The 27,750-nt window shown below is 37.3% G+C and overlaps 1 protein-coding gene across 1 annotated transcript in view; it reads left to right on the forward strand.

The window, feature by feature from the left end:
• LOC107671328 (dual 3',5'-cyclic-AMP and -GMP phosphodiesterase 11A) overlaps nucleotides 1–27,750 on the forward strand; it is a 73,615-nt gene that overhangs the window by 33,441 nt on the left and 12,424 nt on the right. Inside the window, exons 6-12 of the mRNA XM_016464223.1 lie at nucleotides 10,987–11,119; nucleotides 12,906–12,981; nucleotides 15,857–15,924; nucleotides 17,615–17,707; nucleotides 21,796–21,846; nucleotides 25,447–25,593; nucleotides 25,918–26,025. Of these exons, the coding sequence (XP_016319709.1) occupies nucleotides 10,987–11,119; nucleotides 12,906–12,981; nucleotides 15,857–15,924; nucleotides 17,615–17,707; nucleotides 21,796–21,846; nucleotides 25,447–25,593; nucleotides 25,918–26,025 (676 nt within the window). The remainder of the gene's footprint in view (nucleotides 1–10,986; nucleotides 11,120–12,905; nucleotides 12,982–15,856; nucleotides 15,925–17,614; nucleotides 17,708–21,795; nucleotides 21,847–25,446; nucleotides 25,594–25,917; nucleotides 26,026–27,750) is intronic.

The following is a 27,750-nucleotide window of genomic DNA, read 5'->3' on the forward strand; positions in this document are numbered from 1 at the left end:
CGAATACATGCCTCACAGACATGATAAATATATCTATAGAAAGCTTTAAATTACTGCTTAACGAAATAAAACAAAAACTCTTTCATTATAATCATAATCCGTAAAGATGCATTTCTCTCTAAAGGCGCGTCTAATGAGGAGATGGCGAGTCAGGATCGACAACTTCATCCTTGCGACACCGACTCAGAAAACACTTGTTTTTTAATAGTAAATAATTCAAATATCTCCTTACTATTTCCCCCTGACACATTCATGGTAATTACTTTTGCTGGGGCTTTGCGGCAAGCTTTAGCCTTTTGCATGCATTTGAACGCAGATCTTTTCAACTGCGCTGACTGCACACATGCTGCTGCTGCGGGACACTAAACACATGTATATGGTGTACATTTTTTAATGTTGTGTATAAACTATATTTATTTTTACTTGTACATGTTAAAGAAGTAAAAATAATGATAATAACAATAAAACTGTAATACTAAACTGTATAGCGGCCACTAGATGTCTGCATAGCATTTTATATAAATATACGGGCTGTAATATCTAGATGGTGAAACAAGACACGATTTTTAATAGTTTCAAATAGTTTTTACTATAGTTTTTATTAGTTTTAATTTTAAAGTCATAGTTAAATAAAAGTACTTAGATATTGCTTTTTTGACTTATTTACATATGTAACTTGAAGTAATCCAAAAGTAATCAGCTTACATTACTTTTATATTGTGGTACTTGGATTACGTTACTGAATACTTTGTTAATGAAGTAATTTGTAAATGTAACGGAATACATTTTAAAAGTAACCCTCCCAACCCTGTATATATTATATATATAAATAGACAAATATTGTATGTACAGGTGTGCTATATATGGAGAGTAAGATGTAGGGATGGAGGATGGACTGTGGTATCAAATAAATATAAGTGGTATTGCACATATTTTTATTACACAATGGGGAGAGCATTTAATTGTTCACAAGGTAGATTGCCTGGGGGAAGAAACTTTTTTGTGCCTGGCTGTCCTGGTGTTCGGTGCTCTCTAACGCCGACCAGATGGCAAAAGTTTAAGAAGGAGATGGCTTCGATGTGAGGGATCCAGAGTGATTTTCTGAGCCCTTTTCCACACTCTGGATATATACAGTATATACAGTGTGGGCAGGGGAGCACCAATCATCCTTTCAACAGTCCAGACCATACTCTGTAGTCTTCTAAGTCTTCTAATTGTAGCTGAGCCAAACCAGAAAGTTATTGAACTGCACTGGACAGACTCAGTGACAGCTGAGTTGAACTGTATCAGCAGCTCCTGTGGCAGGTTGAACTTCCACCAGAAAGCCAGCTGCTCAACCTCTTGTCTGTAAGCAGACTTATCACCGTCCTGGATGAGGCTGATGACTGTAGTGTCGTCTGCAAACTTCAGAAGCTTGACAGAGGGGTCAGTAGAGGTGCAGTCATTGCTGTGGAGGGAGAAGAGCAGTGGGGAGAGAACGCAACCCTGAGGAGCACCAGTGCTGATGGTGTGGGTGTTTGACATGAATTTCCCCAGTCTCACTAGCTGCTGCCTATCTGTCAGAAAGCTGGTGATCCATTGAAAGATAGAGCTAGGAACAGAGAGCTGGGTTAGTTTTGTCTGGAGGAGGTTTGGGATGATGGTTTTGTAGGCCGAACTGAAGTCCACAAACAGGATCCTGACATAATTCCCTGATTTGTCTAGATGTTGAAGGATATAATGCAGTCCCATGTTGACTGCATCATCCATGGACCTGTTTGCTCGGTAAGCAAACTGCAGGGGGTCCAGTAAAGGTCTAGTGATGTAAGTCCTGAGATTTTGGGTTTCTTCGGGATGGGGATGATGGTGGAGCATTTGAAGCAGGCAGGAACTTCACACAGCTCCAGTGATCTGTTAAAGATCTGTGTGAAGATGTGGGCCAGCTGGTCAGCACAGGATTTCAGACAGACTGGTGTAACACAATCTGGGGGGCTGTAATATCTAGATGGTGAAACAAGACACGATTTTTAATAGTTTCAAATAGTTTTTACTATAGTTTTTATTAGTTTTAATTTTAAAGTCATAGTTAAATAAAAGTACTTAGATATTGCTTTTTTGACTTATTTACATATGTAACTTGAAGTAATCCAAAAGTAATCAGCTTACATTACTTTTATATTGTGGTACTTGGATTACGTTACTGAATACTTTGTTAATGAAGTAATTTGTAAATGTAACGGAATACATTTTAAAAGTAACCCTCCCAACCCTGTATATATATAAAGGAAAAATAGACAAATATTGTATGTACAGGTGTGCTATATATGGAGAGTAAGATGTAGGGATGGACTAAGATGGGTGGTATCAAATAAATATAAGTGGTATTGCACATATTTTTATTACACAATGGGGAGAGCATTTAATTGTTCACAAGGTAGATTGCCTGGGGGAAGAAACTTTTTTGTGCCTGGCTGTCCTGGTGTTCGGTGCTCTCTAACGCCGACCAGATGGCAAAAGTTTAAGAAGGAGATGGCTTCGATGTGAGGGATCCAGAGTGATTTTCTGAGCCCTTTTCCACACTCTGGATATATACAGTTCTTGAAGGGTGGGCAGGGGAGCACCAATCATCCTTTCAACAGTCCAGACCATACTCTGTAGTCTTCTAATATCTGATTTTGTAGCTGAGCCAAACCAGAAAGTTATTGAACTGCACTGGACAGACTCAGTGACAGCTGAGTTGAACTGTATCAGCAGCTCCTGTGGCAGGTTGAACTTCCACCAGAAAGCCAGCTGCTCAACCTCTTGTCTGTAAGCAGACTTATCACCGTCCTGGATGAGGCTGATGACTGTAGTGTCGTCTGCAAACTTCAGAAGCTTGACAGAGGGGTCAGTAGAGGTGCAGTCATTGCTGTGGAGGGAGAAGAGCAGTGGGGAGAGAACGCAACCCTGAGGAGCACCAGTGCTGATGGTGTGGGTGTTTGACATGAATTTCCCCAGTCTCACTAGCTGCTGCCTATCTGTCAGAAAGCTGGTGATCCACTGACAGATAGAGCTAGGGACAGAGAGCTGGGTTAGTTTTGTCTGGAGGAGGTTTGGGATGATGGTTTTGTAGGCCGAACTGAAGTCCACAAACAGGATCCTGACATAATTCCCTGATTTGTCTAGATGTTGAAGGATATAATGCAGTCCCATGTTGACTGCATCATCCATGGACCTGTTTGCTCGGTAAGCAAACTGCAGGGGGTCCAGTAAAGGTCTAGTGATGTAAGTCCTGAGATTTTGGGTTTCTTCGGGATGGGGATGATGGTGGAGCATTTGAAGCAGGCAGGAACTTCACACAGCTCCAGTGATCTGTTAAAGATCTGTGTGAAGATGTGAGACAGCTGGTCAGCACAGGTTTTCAGACAGGCTGGTGAAACATCGTCTGGGCCTAGTGCTTTTCTTCTCTTCTGTTTCCTGAAGACCTGACGCACATCATCTTCACTGATCTGAAGTGCAGGAGGGCGGAGAGGGGGGTTGCTGGAGGTGTTGATGGCTGTGTAGAGAGATAGTCAGAGCGGGTGTGGGGTGTGAGACCGCGAGTTTCAAATCTGCAGTAAAACTCATTCAGGTCTTCAGCAAGTTGTTGATTCGCCTCAGTGCTGGGGGATGGAGTCTTGTAGTTTGTAATGTCTTTCAGACCTTTCCACACTGAAGCAGGGTCATTGGCTGAAAACGTTTTTTAGAGTAGCTCCTCTCAGCCACACTGATCTCCTTAGTCAGTGTGTTCCTGTCCCGATTGTACAAGATTCTGTCCCTACTCCTGTAGGCATCCTCTTTGGCCTGACTCAGTTGTCTGAGTTTTGCTGTGAAACACGGTTTGTCGTTGTTGTATGTTAAATAAGCCCTGGTAGGGATGCACAAATACTCACAGAAACTGATGTATGATGTTACAAAATCCGTGCGCTCGTCCAGATCGGTGGCAGCAGCTTCAAAAACACTCCAATCACTGCAGTCTAAACAGGCTTGTAAATCCCGCTCTGTTTCGTTGGTCCATCTCTTTACAGTCCTTACTACAGGCTTAGCTGATTTAAGTTTTTGCCTGTATGTTGGGAGAAGATGAACCAGGCAGTGGTCAGAGAGTCCTAAAGCTGCTCTGGGGACGGAGCGATATGCATCCTTTATTGTGGTGTAACAGTGGTCCAGTATATTACTGTCTCTGGAGGGGCATGTAATTTGTTGTTTGAATTTTGGCAGTTCACATGTGAGGTTTGCTTTAATAAAGTCCCAGAGAATGATTATAATGATTATATAGAGTCTAGGTGTTGTTGCTCTGTGTCTGCGATCTGATCAGGCAGCTGTTGTAGGGCCGTGCTCACGTGCGCTTGCGGAGGACTGTAAACACTTACGAGAATGAACGAGGAAAACTCCCGTGGCGAGTAGAAAGGCTTACAGTTGATGAAGAGTGCTTCAAGATCAGGACAGCACATCTTCTTCAATGCTGTTATATCTGTACACCATCTTTCACTGACCTAAAAGCATGTCCCACCGCTATGCGATTTCCCCGCTGATTCTGCGTCGCTATCCGCTCTGAACAGATGGAGCCCCCGGCAGATGTAACACGCTGTCCGGAATGGCTTAGTTCAGCCAGGTTTCCGTGAAACACAAAGCAGCAGAGTTTGAAAAATCCTTATTTTTAATGTAATGTTATTTTAATGTTTTTGTAATGTTATTTTTGCATTAGTTTATATCCAGCTGGTCACATTAATGCATTTGTTAGCCAGCGAAGTTGCATATTTAAAGCTAGTGACATGAGAAAACATTAATATGTTCATGCAGCTGTCAGAAATCCTGCCACGCCATAGAGGTTTTCAACCTTTTAGGACATGCGCCCCCCCAAGTTTGTCTAATTTCACAAACATCCAACAACCCCCCCCGTATTACTGTAGTCACACCGAATTACTTTATTAACATTAACATAAAAGCAAATATCCATTAAAGCTATTAAAGCAGCAAACAATTTTTATTTTGCTCTTTTTGATTAACATTATTTACATAAGAAATACACGGATCCGTTACACTGATGCACATTTGATATTTTCTTCACTGTTTACATTCACTTCAGGTGTGTGAGCGGTGCGCATAGAAACGCTCTATCACAGTGCGTGAGTACCGCATTGAGATGTCTTGGGCTTAAATGGCTTAAAATTACTTTAATGTTTAAACTGACAAGACTTAAAATACGTGAGAATGAAAAACTTTCTCGAGGAAGGTGACCAGGGTTGCCAGGTTTTCACAACAAAACCCACCTAATTGCAAAACTAGCCCAAAACTAAAAAACGTGGCAAGTGTTAAAGTAGCCGAATTCCACGGGAAAACCGCAGACTTGGCAACACTGAGCGTGACTGATACTCGAGCCAACTCTGCTCTAACTGTCGACTAGCAGTGGGAGTCAGATTGCCCCCTAGTGGATGGCTAAAGATTTGTTAACTCATATTCATAAATTCTCAAGGGAACGTCTCTGAATTAACTGATGCTCGCGCCCCCTTGACAGGTGCACAGGTTGAAAACCTCTGCCATAGAGTGCCACTCTAGTTTTCCATTAAATTATATTTGTCCCAAATTGTTGTTAATGTATGTAATGACTTGTCTTTCTGTGGCTCTAAAGTCTGTATGCGTCAGATAGAGAGATATAATATAGATCGGGCTTTCTCTTTCCGTTTTGCTCTGTTTTATTCAAACACTGAAATTCAAACTTATCTATCCCACTTTAATCATTCTTGAAGTGAACTTTTGCCCATTTGGTGGTTAAATAAACAATTTTAGACTGCCACTTGAACTGAACGCAATGCGTCCGGTGTGTGTGATACCTGCGAGTTGTCCTAGACGCAACCCGGCCCTGAAGTGTTGCCATATCCTCTTATTATTAAGCATCTTTGGGTTTGTTGTTTGGGCTCGGATCATAAAGCAATCCCGTTTATGGATTTTTTTAAAGTTGGCAGGTGCAGGTTGCAATTTTTTTTGGTTTTGGTGAGTGGCTTTTTTCCAAGATAACAAGTTTGGATTTAGTTTATTATGGGCTTGTTCTTTGCCATTTTTATAGCAAGATCTGGCAACACTAATTGCGTAAAATTGTTCATTGTGATCTCTTGTACCGCGCATACAGAAGAGAGACACAACTCTAATATGCATTTAAATATGTCATTAACAACTAGTTGTTCAGTTCGCTTCCGTACACGCTGTGTGGAATTTCTGTAAATGCGGTTGTTACTACCTGCATTTTTCAGGAGTCAATTCGGTTGAAGAATGCGGTTGTCAGTCCTGTAAATTACTGAACTATGTGTGTACAGAACAGGAAAAGGCACTAAAGGTGAACTGACAACCGAATATAGCTGCAGTGTGTACATGGCCAATATGTATTGTGACGATGGTATAAAGTGTGTATCATTAGCTATTTTCCTATATCGTTTATTTCACCGTATGTAAAAATATCCGCGTAATGCAGTACTAAGTGAGGTTATTGACACATATTGAAACCTGCTGCTGTCTGTGTCATTAATGATAATCAAACAATAAAATGACTGACTGCTCTTGACTGAAAAAAACTTTGTTCTTATTTTTAATAACAAAATAAAATTAGCTATATATGTTATAATGAAATAACATGTATCATACCCTGGTCAGCAGAGTCTACTATATATCAGTGTTATTGTGTTGTAGCTCATGTACACAGTGCATTAATGTTGTAGTTTATGTATACAGTGTTTTGAGGGGTTGTGATTGAAGGTCAGTGCTGTAGGGCATACAGTATCTCAGGGTTATTATGTTGTAGTTTGTGTGTGTGGTGTATTTAGTGGCAGTGCTGTAGGGTGTGCAGTGGGTCAGGGTTAGTGTGTGATATCTGTTATCTGCAGCCCACACTCAGCGCTCCAGTATGTCCAGTACTCAGCACTAGTGGAGTCTCAAAACCCTGAGCTCAGCTCTTAGAACAACACACACCACAACAGTACATTACTGCACACACACACACACACACAGCTGCAGATCTGCAAGCACACAGCCACTGAGGAGCCCAGGAATAAGAGCAAACATGTTCCTTTGTGTAAGGTCCGGAAGATAGGTCTGTTGTTTGTGACTGTTTTGTGTAGCCAATGACAACGAAGTGCACAGGTTGGAGATCTCAGTTGCCATATGGAAGCTTTCGCACTACAATGTGTGTTCAGTCACACATATCATCTCATTCTCTGCACCTGTGTAATGTTCTAGCAGAGGTCTGTCTGGGGAGATCACACACCATCACCATCTGAATGCATGCATCGCTCAACCCACCCTCACCATCTGAGCAACAAAACATCACATGCAGTCACTTTACTAAAGTGCTCTGAGATATTAAAACCACAAATTATTTTCAAAATCAACCCTCTATGTTGTGAGTAAATCACATGCGTGTATGACTACATTTTGCTCTAAGTGACTAAATAATGTCTGTTGTTAGCCACTGGCTAATAAATTGTTAGATTTCACTCGCCAGTGTTAAGTTCAAGGCTTTATTCCTGTCAAAATATCTGGATTCATTTGGAATTATTCAGCTTTTAAGATGAAGTAGAAGCAGCTGCAGGTTTGGTAGTGGACAGATCAGTTTAAACTAATGCAAACAGCGTGATTAATATTAACCCTGCACTGTTATTAGTAGAAGTATAATTTTTACAGAAATATTGAACGCCCAATAGTGCACCACTGCATCAACTCAACATCTATATATTCAGAATTACATCTATATATTTCAATTTACATTTAAATATTCAGAATTATTACAACAGATTCTTGATTTACATTTATATATTCAGACTTACAACTATATAGTCTGATTTACATTTATATTTGTCTCTATATGCCTATATATACACTGCTTTGCCAAAAAAAAGTCACCATCTGGATTTAAATAAGCAAATTCTTACGTTTTTATGACTGAATCATTAACTTGTTTGATTAATATGTTTGTGGCATGTTGTATGTTTGGCAACAATTCTTTTAACCCTAACTGATGCAGTGTGTAGCTTTTTATTTCTCAAACAACCATGGCAGAAGATGTACCCATGTCCATATTCCAGCATGACAATGGCAAGATTCATCTGGCTCAAATTGTGAAAGATTGGCCACCACAGACTCCTGACCTAAACCCCATTAAAAGTCTTTGGGATGTGCTGGAGTCAACTTTACACTGCCTGTCCAAAAAAAAAAAAACTCTTAATATTTTGTTGGACCACCTTTAGCTTTGATTATATTGTGCATTCGTTGTGATATTGTTTCGACAATGTCATGCAACACCACAGCATTTATTTCTATCAAGAGTTGCATACATTTTTGGACCAGATCTTGTATTGACAATAGGAGAGTTGAACCACTCTGTAAAGTCGGCTCCAGCACATCCTCAAGACTTTCAATAGGATTAAGCTCAGGACTTGGCCAGTTCATACAAGGTGATGACAGTGATTCCTCATGCTGACTGAACCACTATTTCACAAATTAAGCTTGATGAATCTTATCATTGTCATCCTGTAATATAGACATGGGTATGTCTTCCAACATGGTTGTTTGAGAAATATAAATATATTTATATATTTACAGTTTTTTATTCTACAGTTTTAAGATGTTATTTACAGTTGTGTGTGTTGAGGTTATTCGTTTGCTTATCTGTGTTGCATAACCTGCTATCTGGAACACATCCTTGGTGTTTAATGCATGATGGCACAGTGTTGTCTTCCCTTTTCTTCATTAATGCAGTTTAAAATGCCAAGGCTGTCTAACCATTTGAGATATTTGACCTCCTTCATAGCTCTATAGATTATTCTGTGTAGAATTCAAATGGGTCAAATATGATTTGTGGTCTGCGCCAACATGCATATATGATTTGCTCTGTGCTGTCCTGTCCTGTCTCTGGAGCACATGTATGTACACTGCAGTGCTTTACCTGACACAAAACCAGCTTTCACAGGCAAGCATTCACACCCTTGTGTAAAAGAAGTGCGCTTAATTGCATTGAATGTGCACAATTTTATATTGGTATCATTGATACTGGCCTTCAGTCATAAAAAAAGTTGCCATTAAACAAATATTTAAAAATATACTGCCTTTATGTTTGTACATTCATTTGAAGATTGAATTTGAAATTATTGCAATATAAAAAGTATATTTAAAAACGTAATATTAGGTGGGATTAATCGCGATTAATTTCAGAAAAATGTGCGATTAATTCGTTAATTTTTTTAATCGATTGACAGCACTAGTAATTTCATAAAGACAATAATTATGACATTACATACAAAGATGTAGTTAAGTCCTATTTCCTATTATTATAAATGTAAACTAGAATATGTTTTCATTCAATTACAATTAAATGTCTGAAAACTTTACATTCAGTTCACACTTAAGTGTTTTCTTTCATATAGTATTTTATTTCCTTAAGTACTCTTTTTAAAAGTATGCTAAAGTCTACTTTTTCACAGGCGCATTTACTTCAGAAAATCACTCATTTATCACTAAAGGATTATACAAACACATAAACTTGTCAAAGTTGAATACAGATCTAATAATGAATAATGATCGAATACAGACTGAATAAAATGCAAAAATATGTCACACTGCTTCAAAGCTTTGAAATTATACAGCATCAGTAGTATATATTACTATCATACACAGGGCATTCTCTCAAAGTTATGTTTTATTTAGTGATTTCATCCTCTGTGTTGGCTTCTCTAAAGGTACAGCCGGAGCCATTATGTAAGGATGATTTGTCCTCTGCTGTGCTCGGAAACAGCTCGGGGCCAAATGGGAGAAAGACATTCTGCTGCTCACCCAGACGCACACGGACGCAACTCACAACACACATGCAAATCTCACATCTCGTGTGCTCAGTTACACCCGGCACAGCACATTCACACGCTCCCATTCATCCCTTGATGAAGTGCCGTTAATCAAGTGTGATCTTTGGGGTGTGATCGAGAGTATGAGGGAAGATGTTTGATCAGACTCTCTCAGCCCAGAGCACAAGAGCCTGAAATGTACCACGTGAGAGAGATTAAAAGAGAGAGAAGCTACATCAGGACTGTCTCTCCGCTGCACGTGGGCGTTTATGAGAGTCGGAGCGTTAACTTCTCATTGCTTTTGCAGGCTCCATAGAGCCTTATTAAAATGCAGAGGAAAGTTCGTTAGCTGTAAATTACTGGAGAGGGAATGAGAGTGTTAGCAGCAGCCGCCCTGTGGACCCCAGCATCCCTCAGCTCTTCCCCGGGCTGAAGCGTCTGAGGTTTTCTTCACACTTTGTTTGATCGCTTGGTCTGAACTTAAGTTTAATTCCACCTGCTTGTCCCTGCAGGTCTCTTTATACATTGTAATTTTGGGTCCGAACCATCCTACGTTTGCGTACTTGAAGAGAGTACTAGCGGCAGGTGTTTACATGGTAACAGTGAAGCCCAAATGAGATCTGCAGACCTTTTCACTGATTTTGAGGAGAAATCTGGTTAATTGAATGGATTTAAACTTGGTAAAATATGTTAAATGGACCTGAACCCACTTAATTGTATTGAATGTGCACTTGTAATGTACAGTACTTCAAATCTTAAAAGTATGTATACTTTTAAAAAATGTATTTGCAGATAATAAAATATTCATTAAATAAAAGGAGAATATTAATGATTGAAAACTTAAAAAGAGTTTCATGACTATTTCTTAACACACTTAAGTACACTTTTAGAGAATTCACTTATGTCAAATTTGAAGTTTTACTTCAAAGTAAGTTTAACTTTTGTTGTTTTAAAGAAGTACACTTATTTTGCTGTGTTGACATCAAACTAAAGCACATGTAATGTACTTGATTATAATAACTTAATTAACTGTAATGTGTTACTAGAACTGTTTTTAGTACTCTCCTTTTTTCTCTAAGACGAAGTATGACCAATAGTAATAGTACTGGTTGTCTTGGGTTTGTACATAGCAGCACATGTCACATCCTCTTTGTCTTATCCACAGTTTCAAGGACAGCATGGAAAAATCATCTTATTCTGACTGGCTGATTAATAACAGCATTGCAGAGCTGGTCGCCTCCACTGGGCTTCCTGTGAATATCAGCGATGCCTACCAAGACCCACGCTTCGATGCTGAAGTAAGATCCCTAAACAGCAATAAATAAATGAATACAATTGGAATAGAAAAATGAGTTCAGTATATATAAATTCAGTAGCAGATATTGTAGCCTATAAAATGACGTAAGCGTGGCTGATGTTTGGCTTCCCATTAAAGGAGCTTTCTGGGTTAAAAACAACATAACTCTATTACCATTATAACTTTTACATTTTTGTAGATGGTTTTTACAATGGAAGATTATGGGGCAAGTGCACCAGAGGGTTTAAAAGCAGACATGTTGTTTGTTAAATGATATATAAAATATGTTGTTTGTCATTGACAAATGATCTATAAAATTTTATTCTGGGCAAATGAGCTTCTGGTTATGTGCTAATGATGTATTTCCTGGGTGCAGCTGCTCCATGTAAACAGTACTTAACCATTGAGAATTGTGAGTGCCAGTCAAAATCAATTATTAATTCTAAAATAAAATTATATATAAATAAACCACTTTCACATTGACAAAATAATTTATTATTTTATTGGTACATTCAACTAACATTTTAAATAAACGGTTATTAAAGGGGTCATATGATGCGATTTCAAGTTTTCCTTTCTCTTTGGAGGTATTTATTTGTCATTTTGAAAAGTGATTTATTATTTACATTATTTAATTAATAAATTGATCATTCATTCATTCATTTTTAAGTGACACTTATGGTACCGGAACCCGCTGTTTCTGCCGCTCCAGAAGCGCCTCCTGCTGGCAGAGAATGAATTTGCATTGCATTTGCAATAAGCCAGTCTGCAGCAACATGGTGTTTTGTTGTTGCTCACTCTTTTTTTCTGTTTTCTGCAGCAACTCTGACCACTTTTCATATTCTTTATCCTTGCTGAAGCACTTTTGTTTCACTTTATAAGAATAATCAGCCTATGTTATAGTTTAAAGTTAAAGGAACACTCCACTATTTTTGAAAATAGCATAGATCATTGAATCTGATTAGACCGTTAGCATCTCGCTCAAAAATGACCAAAGAGTTTCGATATTTTTCGTATTTAAAACGTACCATGGGTGCAGCAGCAAAGTTCTTGATTATTACGCTGGAATGAGAGTATAGTTCCTAGCCATATCCGCCTAGAAAATCGCAACTTTTCATGTTCCGTCGGTCTTAGTACACGATGTAACTACAGAAGAGTCAAGTTTTAATTAGGAAAAATATTGAAACTCTTTGGTAATTTTTAAGCGAGATGCTAATGGTCTAATCAGATTCAATGATCTATGCTAAGCTACAGCTAACAGTGCTACCGCCAGACCCGGAGATCGGCTGAATGGATTCGAAAACGGTAAAACTCAACTGTTTAACTCTCGGGGTATTGGAAAATGAGCCTATTTTCAAAAATAGTGGAGTGTTCTTTTAAAGATATTAACATTAATAAGGTGAGTCTGAGAGTCTTATGTTTATTTGATGGTGATTTCACATTTATTGTTTGTATGAAGGCTAAATACAAATAAAAGTTGAACATTAATTTATTTGTGCTGTTTTTATTTCTGAAATATTATATAGTTTTATAGGAGGAGGTTTCATTGACTTGGCAAATTCATTTTTTTTAGAAGTTTGTCTTTAAAGATGAGAGAGACTTTTGCTCTGCATAAGACCTTGGACCTCTGTCAGCTATTGTGTGTCTTCAAAATGCCAGCAGCACAAGTTTATATAACACTGTGTCTTCAGATGATCTCATATTTTTGCTCACTTCTCCTCACATGCTTATAGTCAGATCATTTGGTTTTTGATATGGTGACAAGTGTTTGTTTGTAATCTTTTCAGGCAGATCAGTTCTCTGGCTTCCATATTAGATCTGTCCTGTGTGTCCCTATCTGGAATAGTAACCACCAAATCATAGGTAAGTTATTCAGTTAATTGCTGATGTTTTACTACATATAGTATGTACTGATGTTCCCTGCTCTGCTCTGTTGTACTATGTTGTGTGCTAGAGTTCAGTGATGTGTGTGAGTAAATTGTTTAAATGTATATCTGGGTGTCATATCAGTGTGTGTGTTTGTGTGTGTGTGTGTGGGAGGACTCTGTCAGGGACCGAAAGTCATTATGAGTATAAGCAGCCAGTAGAAGCATATATATACATATAGTAGTATTTTTTAAATCCTTGGGTATGTTCGGAATGACATTCAGCATACTACTGTTTTTGTAGTATGCATGGATGAGATACCCGGATGATCTACTATATAAACATGTGCACTACACAACCAAAGTATACAAGAAATGATGTAGGATTTTGTTACGAATTAGATTAAGCCTCTACTCAAAGATAAATAAAGTTATCCGTAACAACTAACAGGGATCCTCTTCAGAAGATCCCTGGAGTCCCTGCTCTCACTCCCAAGGCTTTAACCACAGAACACTCTTAAATGGCAAGAAAAGTTTATTAAATTAGAATGAATAAAAATAAAAAAAGAACTTTGGGAGGGGTAAATGCCAAAACAAATGACAAGAAACAAAACTAACTTACCGATTACAAACTAACCTAGAAAACAGATTACAAATAAAATACAAAATCTTCCCTCCCTGCTGATTTACAGCCATATCGCACTGCTACTTGTGTGATATTGCTCATATATATATATATATATATATATATATGTGTATGTTTGTGTGTGTGTGTGTGTGTGTGTGTTCAGTCACTTGAAAGCACTAGGCGGATGCTACAGATGTCAGAGGAGGTAAGAGTTGTATATATATATATATATATATATACGCACACACACACACACACACACACACACACTTAGTAATACTTGTCATAATGCCCAAACACACACAAACAACATTTGGTTCACACTGACATAGAATTCTCAAACATTCTCTAAAAATATATTTTTTTTTCTTAATGGCTTTATATACTGTATCTGATAGCATTTTCTCCTAATATAATACAATGTAATATATTAATATAAAAACATAATATAATACTTATTGTAATAAGATTTATTTTATATAATATGTATTACAACCCCATCCCCATAGAACAAGTTTCCACTGAAAAAAACTGTTTTTAAAATAGTAGGAGGTGTTTAGTATATACTATACAGATGCAGTGAGCTGTGTAACTATATACTGAGATGATAACTGAACAACACCACTTGTGGTTTAGGATTACTTGAAATATTTTTTTATTCTCACTCAGGCACATATCAGTGGGCTTTCAGGCGAACAGGCTTCTTCAAGTGATAAAAATGTTATAATTATGAGCAGTGTTATGGTAGAGCCGTATGCGTGTACGTGATGTCCAAAGCGAGCACTACATTTCTGATTGACTGTAATGAGATGGTGAGGATGGGGGGAGGTGTTAAGTGTGTGAACGGGGGAGAGGGTTTGCACTTAAAGGAACAATCATTCTAATTACATACTAAAACAACAGCACACTGTTTAATTAGCCATGTAGAAAGAGAGAGAGATTGGGGGTGGGGTGAGATTCTTAACTCCTGAATCTCTCATCAATGACTGCAGTGCATTACTGTGCTTTAAAGCAGTGGTTCTCAAACTGGGGTATGCGTACCCCTGGGGGTACGTGAGATGACGGTGAGGGGTACGCGAACAAAATTCTGAGTTTTGGCATTCATTTAATACCCCAACTTAAAGCAACATTAAAACCGAACATGTCTTTCTGACAAGCAAAATGCCGCTTCTAATGTAAAAACAGGAAAATGGGAGTGCCGTAAGTAAACGGTCAAATACATGATATCCAATCAGCTTACCTCATTTTTTGCGGTCAAAAATGATGACATCCACACAAGCAGTGTGCATGTGATGGCTGCCCGCTGAATATGCTGCTTTAGCAAATCGCGCTGCTGTTCAATGTATCTTCAAAGTAGATCTTCACTTAATAGCATGAAGAGCAAATATTGACACGCACTGTACACTGAAATCGATTTAAACTCTCTTCGATACAGACACACTCTGTGCGTGTTATTGTTTTCATGTTTAAGATACGAGCAAGAATGCACATTTCCCTGAATATCCAAACGATGGCAAATGTGCCATTCATTTTTACAACAGTTCAACAAAAAAGGTAATATTAAGTGAACATTTTACATTTTAAATGTAGCCTACATTTTGAACAGAATGTTGTCATGTTTGTTCTATTTTGCAACGAAATAATAGTTCCAACGAAATCCGTATCATCTGGTGTGCGTCTCCAAGCATCATACAGCAGTGTTTCGTTAGTGAACGAATCTGCAGCTTTTGAACGATTTGGAGAGTCAGTGATTAATAACCCATTCATAACTACAGCATTTAGTTATCCACCTAGGATTGCTTCGTTACTGAATGAATGAATGAATGACGTGACGCCTGGCTCATTAAAACAGTGACTTGCCGCCACCTATTGGCGGTTTTATTTTTAAATCTGCAAGTATCACCTTGATTTGCCATCATTTATTGCTTTATTATATTAATAATACACTTAATGGAATGTTAAGAATATGACATAAAACATGACATACAATTAATAAGGATAGAAAATATTTGCCTTTATAAAGTTAAAAAATGCACCTGTAAATCAATTTAAGGGGGCAAATATTGTCCTTCAATAGAAAAGGTGTGACTGCGGTCTAAGTGGAAGAGAGGGGGTATGCAGAAGAATGTTAAATGCCCCAGGGGGTACGCCGCTGTAAAAAGTTTGAGAACCACTGCTTTAAAGGACCTGATATGGGTCATGAAACACAACATGCAATCTCACTGTCTTTACGTGTGTGTTGCAGGTGTGGCTCAGGTCTTGAACAGGTTAGATGGAAAACCGTTTGATGATGCAGATCAGAGGCTGTTTGAGGTATGACATCGATGAGATCTCTTTATGAGCGCTTTGCAACCATCAAGCATGATGTAAGCGAACTGTGGTCCACAGGGGTCCAAACACACACATACACACACACACACACACACACACACACACACACAATCACACAATTAGTTCATTGCAAGGGTCTCAGAGCAGTTTGGGAGAATTATGGCTGATGTGTATTCTCCAAATGAACTCAGACCCCTCTAAGAATAAAATTGTTATTATAATACAATAATATAATATTGAAGTACAACAGAATACCGGAAAATTAACCTTGAACCTTGGCCTTGAAAGTGGGTTCAGATGTTTGGGTGTGGAACCCATCTCACCTATTATATTATCTTGCAATATATTGAATAATATCGTAATATAATATTAACAGTATTCAAATATTTATAATATTTTAGCACAGTTATGCCTGTGTTATACTTTCCGTATGAGCAATCCGGACGTGTACACGGACAGCGCGGACACGGACTACTTGTATTTATACTTCCGAAAGCATACGCTGATGGTCCGCTCCGAGGACGTGTTCCATACACGTAGTAGATCGGCTTGAACAATAAACAAACATGTGAACAAAGAATTGCCCAGAGTTATTGCACATCTGTATGTCTTTATATTGTTTTATCGACGGATTGTACAGGTTCGAGTAGCAACAGGCTTCTTCACACAGCCTGCGCATGCGCAGTAGCCTACTGATCGCGCGTACTTGTCCGCGTGGTCACAAAAAATGGGAGGCAAGCGGATGTCTGTGCGGAGCCTCCACGCACACTCTCAGATGACGATTTTTACGTCACGAATACCATAGCGGACCCTAGCGGACTCGCGGACGCGGAAACTATAACACAGGCTTTAGGGTAGTCGGAATTAACAGTGTTAACAGTCAAAGCTAACACATTAATTAATTGTTAATAATATTAAACATATCCATGACTTTAATAATGACAGAATTATATGTTTATGCATAAAATACATATTATATATTACAATAATATACACTGAACAAAATTATAAAGGCAACACTTTTGTTTTTGCCCCCATTTTTCATGAGCTGAACTAAAATATCTAAGACTTTTTCTATGTACACAAAAGGCCTATTTCTCTCAAATATTGTTCACAAATCTGTCTAAATCTGTGTTAGTGAGCACTTCTCATTTGCCGAGATAATCCATCCACCTCACAGGTGTGGCATATGGGCAAAACCAAAAGTGTTGCATTTATAATTTTGTTCAGTGTATATTATCCATACAATATACAGGTGTATGTGTAAAATAACTTCTTAAATTGATCCTCGGCATGAGTAAAGCATCTGTATTTTGTTTTCTATACACTATATGGACAAAAGCATTGGGGCACCTAGTCATGCAGTTTGCATTTACAAACATTTGTGGAAAAAATGGGTCGTTCTGAAGAGCTAAGAATTCAAGAGTGATACTGTAATAGGATGCCACCTTTACAATAAGTCAGTTTGTGAAATTTCATCCCTGCTAGATATTCCACGGTCAACTGTAAGTGGTTTTATTGGAAATCGGAAGCACTTGGGAACAGCATAAACTGAAGCGGAAGATCATGTAAAGTCAGAGCGGGTCACTGAGTGCTGAGGCACATGATGTGTTAAAGTGTGTTACAGGACTTACTGTATTTGTGACTACATAGTCTCTTTCTCTCTCTTTAGGCATTTGTGATATTCTGTGGACTGGGAATCAATAACACCATTATGTATGACCAAGTGAAGAAGTCCTGGGCCAAACAGTCTGTCGCTTTGGATGTATGTCTCTCTGAAACACACACACTTCCAGACTGTGATTGGTATGACGTTTCCAAAGTGGTGGCAAATTAGTTGGAGATTTTATAATTGGTGGGTTGTTAGATTAGAAACATATGTCTGGTATGATGATTCAACACAAGCAAAGATGGGAGCATGTGATTGGTGGAATATTGACCTAGTTCCTGTTAGAGGTGGAGCTTTAATGCAAGAGCCAGAGGAGCTGTATTCACTCCTGAGTCCTGGCTCAGAGTAGATTTGACACTCAACCATCAGGGATCATATCACAGAAATCTGGATTTTCCTTGCTGCTTTGAGATAAGAGTTTAACATACTATGTAGAAAAACTGTAATGTTCACTACACTGTGACGAGACAGTAGCTTGAGGATCCATCTGCAGTTTATTAGACACAACCAGTACAAGGCAGGGAAGTAGACAGTAGTAACCAACAGTACACGTAATCCAGCGAACGGGCAGAGAATCGGGGCCGGCGGCGAGCAATCACAGTACATAAACAGGCTAAAGGGGTCTGGGCTGGCAGCAAGAATCAGAATCGAGATAAACAGTCCAGGTCAATACACAAGCAGGTAGAATCACAGAAAACGCTCAGAAATGATCACCGGGGCAAATCAAGACTTCGCACTGAAGAGCAGATAAGAGTGCCTTAAATAGGTGTGTGAGTGTGTGAGATAATTGAAGACAGGTGCAGGGTGATCAGTACCAGGTATGAAGGCTGATGGGAGTTTGAGTCCGAATGAGGTGGTTAATACTCAGGTGACGGCTCCCTCTGGTGGCGTGAGAGCTGTAGTGCGGGAGCCTCCTTTGTAACATACACAAAGCTTCCAGTTCATCCAGAACATTTATTGAAACAAAGCTGTCACACCCAAAAACAGCCTGTTTAATTCAGTGAGTGGGTGGAAAATGATCAATTCAAACCAAATTATTACTGTGTTGGTGCAAGAAACCCTTGGTGACATTATAAGCAGACTTAAAATGCTATACAAGAGCAGAATATGACCCCTTTAATCTAACAATTAAACAGTATGTGTTTACAGTCAAAACACTCAGCTGCTCTGTAGGGTTGTTGTTGTTGTTTTTTTAAGTTAAACAATAAACCTTTACAATAAGGTTCTATTACATATCAGTTAACATTGGTAGATGCATTAACTAACAAGCATCAATACATTTTTACAGTATTTATTAATCTTTAACATTAGTAATACAACTATTCATTGTTAGCTCAGGTCCATTAAATAATATTAAAAGATACAACATTTGATGTTAATTTCTACATTTACTCATAAATTATTAAAATTAATTGAGATTTATAATATTATTATGTTCAGTTCCCACTTGTGTCCACAGTGGAGACCACATTGAACATCTAAAATTAGTTTTATTTATAGCGGGAAATAAACAGGAAATTTGAGGATATAAAAGTTGTGATGTAAATTGAATACAGCATATTTAATATTCACTTTTTCATGTCACTTAGCAAACAAGAAATTTACTATTTCTTTGTTCAGAATGTCACAGCACAGGATGTTCTTTGGAACATCTCGGATCATCTCAGCAGGAGAACATGATCATCTGGTTTTGTTTGTGCAGCTTGAGTGCTGATGTTATTAACCCTGTAAAGCCTGACATATGAAATAATAGTCTTATTTTTAAAATGAAAACAGTTTATTGAATGTTTACACAATATACAAATATATAATCAAGTAAACCTAAGCTGCTTCAGTCCAGTAGATGTTCATATTGTAATATTGCTAACAATATAAAAGTTATTCTTACCTTTACTTTATAAAAATCATTAAAGATTTCACTTGCTAAAAGTTTGAGCTATCAATTGAGAAGGCAGAAGGCATGTAGTAGATTGAGTACAACAGGTTTTTCAGCAAAGTTTTGATCATGTTGATTATTTAGAGGCCTTAAAAATATGTGAATAAAATACGATACAGTAGGCTTTATAGGCTTAAAGCATAAGGAGACAAACCATATATTAGGAAATTCTGACATTCATGTTCATTTTTAAATTCAACTATAAAAAATTAACACTCTGATCAGTTAAGGTCACAAAGTGCTGTTTTTTTCATGCATTAAAGGGATAGTTCACCTAAAAAATGAAAATGACCCCATGATTTGCTCACCCTCAAGCTATCCTAGGTGTATATGACTTTCTTCTTTCAGATGAATACAATCAGAGTTACATTAAAAAATGTCCTGGCTTACACTACGTCTACGTCCTACGTCATCCGTTGGAACGCCACTCTCTAGTGAATGCGTGTAAAACATTTAGCGGAAGCTAGAGATTACTGTTTATAAAGTTTTAAATATGGATATTTTTCTTACACAAACGCATCACTTTAATTCACTTCAGGATGCCTTTATTAACCCACCGGAGCCGTGTGGAGCACTTTTTATGACGGATGGATGCACTTTATTGGGCTTCAAAATCTCAACACCCATTCACTGCCATTATAAAGCTTGGAAGAGCCAGTACATTTTTAAATATAACTCCGATTGTATTCGTCTGAAAGAAGAAAGTCATATACATCTAGGATGGCTTGAGGGTGAGTAAACCATTGAGCAATTTTCATTTTTGGGTGAACTATCCCTTTAACATACTTTAAAGACAAACTTAAAGGACAGGCAAAAAATATAGAAACATCTTGACATCAATAAGCAATGAATGTGAGAGAGAAAAAAATGAAACCGCGAAAGTGAGTATGCTCCGTTTATTAGCTGCATAACTACATTACAGTGTGTGCAGGAGTGAGTGTGAGCATTGATTGAGTTTTTGAAGCTCTTCTCTGTGCCACTAAATATATAAGCTTCCATAGCTCTCTCGATCTGTCACTGTCACTGACACAACACTAAGCAGGGGTCAGACCTCGAGGCTGATAAACCAAATCCACGTGAGTTTCTTTTTTTCTTTGTGAAAGTCCATCCTACTCTTTTCCACACAAAGAAAATGTTCCAAAAACCAGGAGTTTAATCATCTGTTCATCAGAAAAAGCTATCAAAAGATTTGGAATATAAAGCAGAGCATATGGACTATATTGTTGGACCAGTTTTGTTATTGTTTACTAAAACTATTGGTAAAATTTTTGAAACAACTGTCAGATATCAATATTAATGATAATGAGGAGTCCGAGATCTTTTTATCTACGATGGATGTGGTCTCATTATATACAAACATTCCGCATAATAATGGAATAGTGGTGATAAAATATTTTCTGGATAAAAAAAGTGGAGCACTTTTTATGACGGATGGATGCACTTTATTGGGCTTCAAAATCTCAACACCCATTCACTGCCATTATAAAGCTTGGAAGAGCCAGTACATTTTTAAATATAACTCCGATTGTATTCGTCTGAAAGAAGAAAGTCATATACATCTAGGATGGCTTGAGGGTGAGTAAACCATTGAGCAATTTTCATTTTTGGGTGAACTATCCCTTTAACATACTTTAAAGACAAACTGAAAGGACAGGCAAAAAATATAGAAACATCTTGACATCAATAAGCAATGAATGTGAGAGAGAAAAAAATGAAACCGCGAAAGTGAGTATGCTCCGTTTATTAGCTGCATAACTACATTACAGTGTGTGCAGGAGTGAGTGTGAGCATTGATTGAGTTTTTGAAGCTCTTCTCAAACTAGAAGAGGACTAGAAGAGGAAGCGGAAGAGGAAGCAGGACTGTTTTCTGTGATTAATCTGACAGTATGTATAGGGGTTCCAGATTGTCAGTATATTAATATGTAACAGATCATCAACAGACTGGCGGAGCTGAAATGTATGTTGCATGACCTGTAGTGCAGATCGGTTTCAGAATCAGACAGTCAGTATGTCATGAATGGACACCACCATCCTTTTCTAACACACTGTGCTCACATGACTCCCATCAGCCAATCAGAGGGATGCAGCACTGTCTTCTTGTAGTGTCAGGGTTTTGGTCTATTTAAAAGCAATTCAGCTAGTTTGTTTGGCTCTCTATTATCTCTATGATGTTATTCATGTAACATGTCTATATTATAAACACAAAATATACCTTTAATAATTCATTTTATGTGTGTGTTTTCCATAGGTGCTGTCATATCACGCCACTTGCTCAAAGACCGAGGTGGATAAGTTTAAGGTAAACAATAATGCATTATTGAATCATGCCCAATAGACTATATTTTATAGAGCTATCTGACATTTAGCGCTGTTTGGTACAACAGAAGCTTATCAAAAATGAAATAACCAGATTCATGATATATTAACCTCAGTATATCAGACTGTATTGTTTATGCAGCATGTATAATTCAGAACAAAACTATTCAATATCTCATCAGTGTTTGTGCATTATTGATATAGTCTCTGTGGGGTCTTGTTAATGAAAAGCCTCATTTATCATGGGTTCATTTTCTAGTGAAATGCTCATTTTTAACATGTTAACTGGATTTTTGCCAGGAGCTCTTATAGCATTTCATTGACAAGTACCAGCATGTTTCCACAAGTGAATGAAGAACCCATTGCTTAAAGCCAAATCCAGGAATATCACACTATATATATGTATATATGCCACTAAATATATAAGCTCCCATGGCTCTCTCGATCTGTCACTGACACAACTCTAAGCAGGGGTCAGACCTCGAGGCTGATAAACCAAATCCACGTGAGTTTCTTTTTTTCTTTGTGAAAGTCCATCCTACTCTTTTCCACACAAAGAAAATGTTCCAAAAACCAGGAGTTTAATCATCTGTTCATCAGAAAAAGCTATCAAAAGATTTGGAATATAAAGCAGAGCATATGGACTATATTGTTGGACCAGTTTTGTTATTGTTTACTAAAACTATTGGTAAAATTTTTGAAACAACTGTCAGATATCAATATTAATGATAATGAGGAGTCCGAGATCTTTTTATCTACGATGGATGTGGTCTCATTATATACAAACATTCCGCATAATAATGGAATATTGGTGATAAAATATTTTCTGGATAAAAAAAAAAAATGAGAAATTGAGAAATCCCCACCATCAGACTTATTGTTATTGATATGATCACGTTGCTGTTGTAGAAGAATTACTTTCTTTTTGAAAATGATTTTTTTTCTGCAAAAACAGGGTTCAACATTTTCCCCAGATTATGCGTGATTATTCATGGGATTTTTAGAAGAAAGATATGTTTGGAATAATAACCCTTTTTATGAAAAACATTATTATGTGGAAGAGAAATGTTGACGACGTGTTCTGTATCTTTAGGGGCTCGAAAAAAATCTGTTTAATGATTTTGTAAGGTTGGTGAATGATACGGTTTTTGCAGATCTGCCCCTCATTTTTCTCATTACAGAGCGAGGAATATTAGGGACTTTTTAGTCAAATCGGATACTTATATAAAGGATAAGTAAGTAAGGATGCTGGCTTACTTAAATCCTTGTCTTAAATGCGCGGCATGTAACAATGTGCGCAAAAAATGTTTTTCATTTCGAAGTTGTATAACTGATCGCACATATAAGATTAAACAACTGGTCACATGTGCTTACACTAGTGTGATATATTTGTTATCTTGTCCGTGTATAAAACAATATGTGGGTAAGACAAATAGACAACTTAGGACTCGGATTATTGAGCACATGAGTGCTATTAGAAGGAAAGATTCAATATCTCCCGTGGCTTGTCATTTTATCGAGATGTCTCATTCAGTTTTAGACTTTAAGTGTTAGTTCACCCAAAAATGAAAATTCTGAGGCGGCGCTGACCCAGATCCGGCGTAATGACGTCAGAAAATGTGGAATAAAGTCATTATTTTTGTTTTTTTGCGCAAAAAAAGTATTCTCGTAGCTTCGTAACTTTACAGTTGAACCACTGATGTCACACGGACTACTTTGTCGATCATCTTGGTACTTTTCTGGACCTTGAACGTGGTAGTTACCTTGCTGTCTATGGGAGGGTCAGAGAGCCCTCAGAATTCATCAAAAATATCTTAAATTGTGTTCCGAAGATGAACGAAGGTCTTACGGGTTTCGAACAACACGAGGGTGAGTAATTAATGATAGAATTTTCCTTTTTGAGTGAACTAACCCTTTAAGCTTTGTAGTTATTGAAAAGTTGGCACAGAACCGCAGAGGAGGGAATTTAGAACGTAGACTTTTGCAGAAGGAATATATAGGTGGATTTTTGATCTTAAAAGTTTACACCCTTTTGATATGAATGAAGATTGAATTGTTTTTTTATAATAATTTAAGGATATGCTGGAGAAACCCGAACGAGTATTTTGGTATGATTTATTATATATAGAAACTGATGTTTAAAACTTGTGTTGGAGTTATGAGATTATATTATTGATATATGCTTGTGTGTATATTTTATGTAGTTATATATGGATTACTTTTGATGATTTTTGATGATTTACAAATGTTTTTGTTGTATTTTATTATATGTTTTTTTTTTAGATGTATACATGTTTTTCTGTATCTTCATGATATATATTATGGTAATACATGTTTTAATGAGCGCAGATGTTGCTTGGTAGCACATGGCACTGAGGAAGGGTTAATACCCAAAAACGTTCTGCACCTTTGCACTTTTTTGTACATATTTTTGTGACCTCTGAGCAATAAATGTAATAAGCCTTTTTGGCTGAATTTGGACGAGTGCGGATCTCTTTCATCTCCATATTTTTGTATATTTTGGATCTACGCACCCTATGTTATTTGCCTACTGGAGTGTTTGGCGCTACAACCTTTTCTAATTGTGGATAACTAAAACTATTGAAAATGGTAATTGAAGCTAAAATAAAACAAAATAAAAAATGAAAAACTTAATCTTTAAAAATTAAAATTAGAAATGCTGCTCTGGCATTTAGCATCGAAGTACTAAAGTTACTAAAACTGAAATAAAAATGAATAAAAGGTAAATAGACAAAAGCTAATAAAAATGACAAAAGTACTGAAACTAAAATTAAAAAGAAAACTGAAAATATAAAAACAACTATTTCAAAATATTAATAAACGCCATATTAATAGATACTAAATACTGTGTGTATGTGTGTGTAATATATCTGTTTCATATCTGTTTCTTTTTTTATGGTGCTTTATTGTCCTTTTTGAAGCTTGGCTGTATGAATCACAGTCCATTTTTGTTGTATGAAAGAGAGCAGCTTGGACATTTTGCTAAACATTTCATTTTGTATTTGATGGAAATAAAAAACTGTGGGTTTGGAGAGTAAGTGACAACATAATTTTCATTCTTGGATTGAGCAATACATTGTTTCAGTTGGATAGTCTCTGTAATAAGTGGGGTAAAAGCATCCACTGCAGTGTAATATGTCATGCTGGATGGTGAAAACGCCAGCATGTTTTCGTTTCATCTTCTTCTTGTTCTTTATGAGTACCGGGTACAAATAATTATATTAATAAATATCTACAATTAGCAATTGTTAATGACGTCACAGCATAACACACAGCTCCTCCTGCCAGCAGTTCCTCATTAGATCTGTGAATGTGTGTGTGAATCTATTTGTAGTGTCTCATTAGCACGACTCTGAGCTTCAGTCAGCATTAACACACGAATTACTGAAAATCCTGACACTAGATTCGTTTCATTCACAAAGCATCTGTTTTTAAGCACTCGAGAGCAAACTCTGTCCTTTCTGCCTCCTGCGTCTCTCTCTCTCTCTTTTTTGCTACACACACACACACACTCTCTCTCGCTTTCTTTCTCACTCTCTCTCTCTATTGTTCTTTTCCTCAGGCAGCAAACATCCCTCTGGTGTGTGAACTGGGCATTGATAAACTATCGTTTGATGACTTCTCTCTGGATGTGGATGCCATGGTCACTGCAGCTCTGCGGATGTTTATGGAGCTGGGAATGGTGCAGAAATTCAAAATAGACTATGAGGTTCACACACGCATTTATTTCTTAACTCAGCAATATCACACAAGTAAGAGTGCTGTTGTACTGAATATCAGCAAGGCTGACCGTAAGCCTGTATTCATTTGTAAAAGTAAAATTAAAAAAATAAAGTTGATATCGAGTGACCAAATTTGGCCAGTTATTTCTTATATATTTATTTACGACAGCGATAATAGTTCCAAAGAGCCAAACATCCCAGTATGTTATGCTCTGTTTTTCAGCACTCTTGACCAATCAAATTAGAAGACAGAAACTACTGTAGCTTTTCTGGCTGTATTGTAACACTACAACTCTTTTTTCTCTTTCTAGACACTTTGTCGGTGGCTGTTGACCGTGAGGAAGAACTATCGCATGGTTCTGTATCATAACTGGAGACATGCATTCAACGTTTGCCAGTGCATGTTTTCCATGCTGACGGTGAGTGACTTGCTCTGTGTGTGTGTTTACTTGTAAGAAATTAATACTTTTATTCAGCAAGGATGCATTACATTGATCAATAGTGACAGTAAAGACATTTATAATGTTACAAAAAGATTTCAGTTTTAAAAATAAAGCTGTTGTTTTAAACTTTTCTATTCAGTATCCTGAAAATATGTCATGGTTTTCACAAAAATATGAAGCAGCATAACTGTTTTCAACATTGATGATAATAGTAATCATATTAGGCGATGCTCACAAATGTGTCCCAAATTTATATGTAATTTTTTTTTCCTGACATTGTGAACTACATGGAATCTGGTCTTTTCGATTCTGATTTGGGCCACATATACGTGTACTAAATCCGATTCAGCTCAGATGGTTTGCAGGGCAACCTCAGTCTGAACGGTCATATCGGAATTCATGCGACTTTCACGTCACTAGATCGACATTCGTCATAATTTAAAAACTTTGCTGTCTTTCTCCTCATCTTTGTCCCGAATAATGCTTACTTCAGTGGCATCCGTGTTTACTTCCATATGACAGAGAGCTTTATGCTGTTTCGTTATCGTTTTTTGGCGCATACGGGTCAGTTCAGGACCTTGATCAGTTCACACTGGAATCTAATATTGGCCACATTCATAAAAGACACATTCAAAAATCAAAGCTGAGCAATAATCAGAATTGAGCACTAACACTTGCAGTGTAAACATAGCATTGGAATGATTTCTGAAGGATCATGTGACGCTGAAGACTGGAGTAATGATGAACTTTACCATCACAGGAATGAGTTATTTTAAACGCAGTGGCTATTTGCTCTGTGTAAATAGTGATAAAGGCTATTTACACTAAGTGAAAATAGCATATTTTATTAGCGATAGATGCTATTTACACTAAGTGCAAATAGCAGCATTTTTTTGTGATATGCTATTTACACTAAGTGCAAATAGCTATTGATTCTATTTACACTATGTTAAAATAACAGGATTTTCTGCTATTTATACTACTTATTGCAAATAGTGGCAATTATCTGCACCTCAGTATTGTAGTACATTATAAAACAGTATGCAATAACTTATTGAGTGTAAATTTTAATTGGAATTCAAATTATTAAATGGATGCCACCTTATTGGGACAATAAAGCCCTCCCTTCACCTACCCGATACTTTATTTTCAACTTTTTGATTATTTCCCTCATTTTCATTGAAAATAAATGCTTGTTGTGATTTGTGATTTGATTTGAAATTTGAAAAGGGAGAAAAAAGTTCAGCAAAAGGCGGACTCGAACCCGGGTCGATCGCGTCAAAATGGATATTACACATGTTTTACCATTTGCACCACTGGAGCTGCCGACTGTCTCCTGTCTTTTGTCATGTTGACTAGCCGAATCACATGTTGGTGCGCGAGTTAGTGTAAATAGCCTCTGCCAACAAGGCAGGCTATTTGCACTTAGTGTAAATAGACACTCCGTATTTTAAAATGTAATCATATTTCACAATATTACTGTTTTTACTGTATTTTTGATCAAATAAATGCAGCCTTAATGAGCATTAGAGACTTCTTTCAAAAATACTGAAAAAATCGCCCTGATGCTATTAAAGGGGTCATATGATGCTGCTAAAAAGAACATTATTTTGTGTATTTGGTGTAATGAAATGCGTTTATGCGGTTTAAGGTTAAAAAAAAACATTATTTTCCACATACTGTACATTATTGTTTCTCCTC

This window comes from Sinocyclocheilus anshuiensis, unplaced genomic scaffold, assembly GCF_001515605.1.
Source record: "Sinocyclocheilus anshuiensis isolate Anshui unplaced genomic scaffold, SAMN03320099.WGS_v1.1 scaffold284, whole genome shotgun sequence".
Lineage (NCBI taxonomy): Eukaryota > Metazoa > Chordata > Actinopteri > Cypriniformes > Cyprinidae > Sinocyclocheilus > Sinocyclocheilus anshuiensis.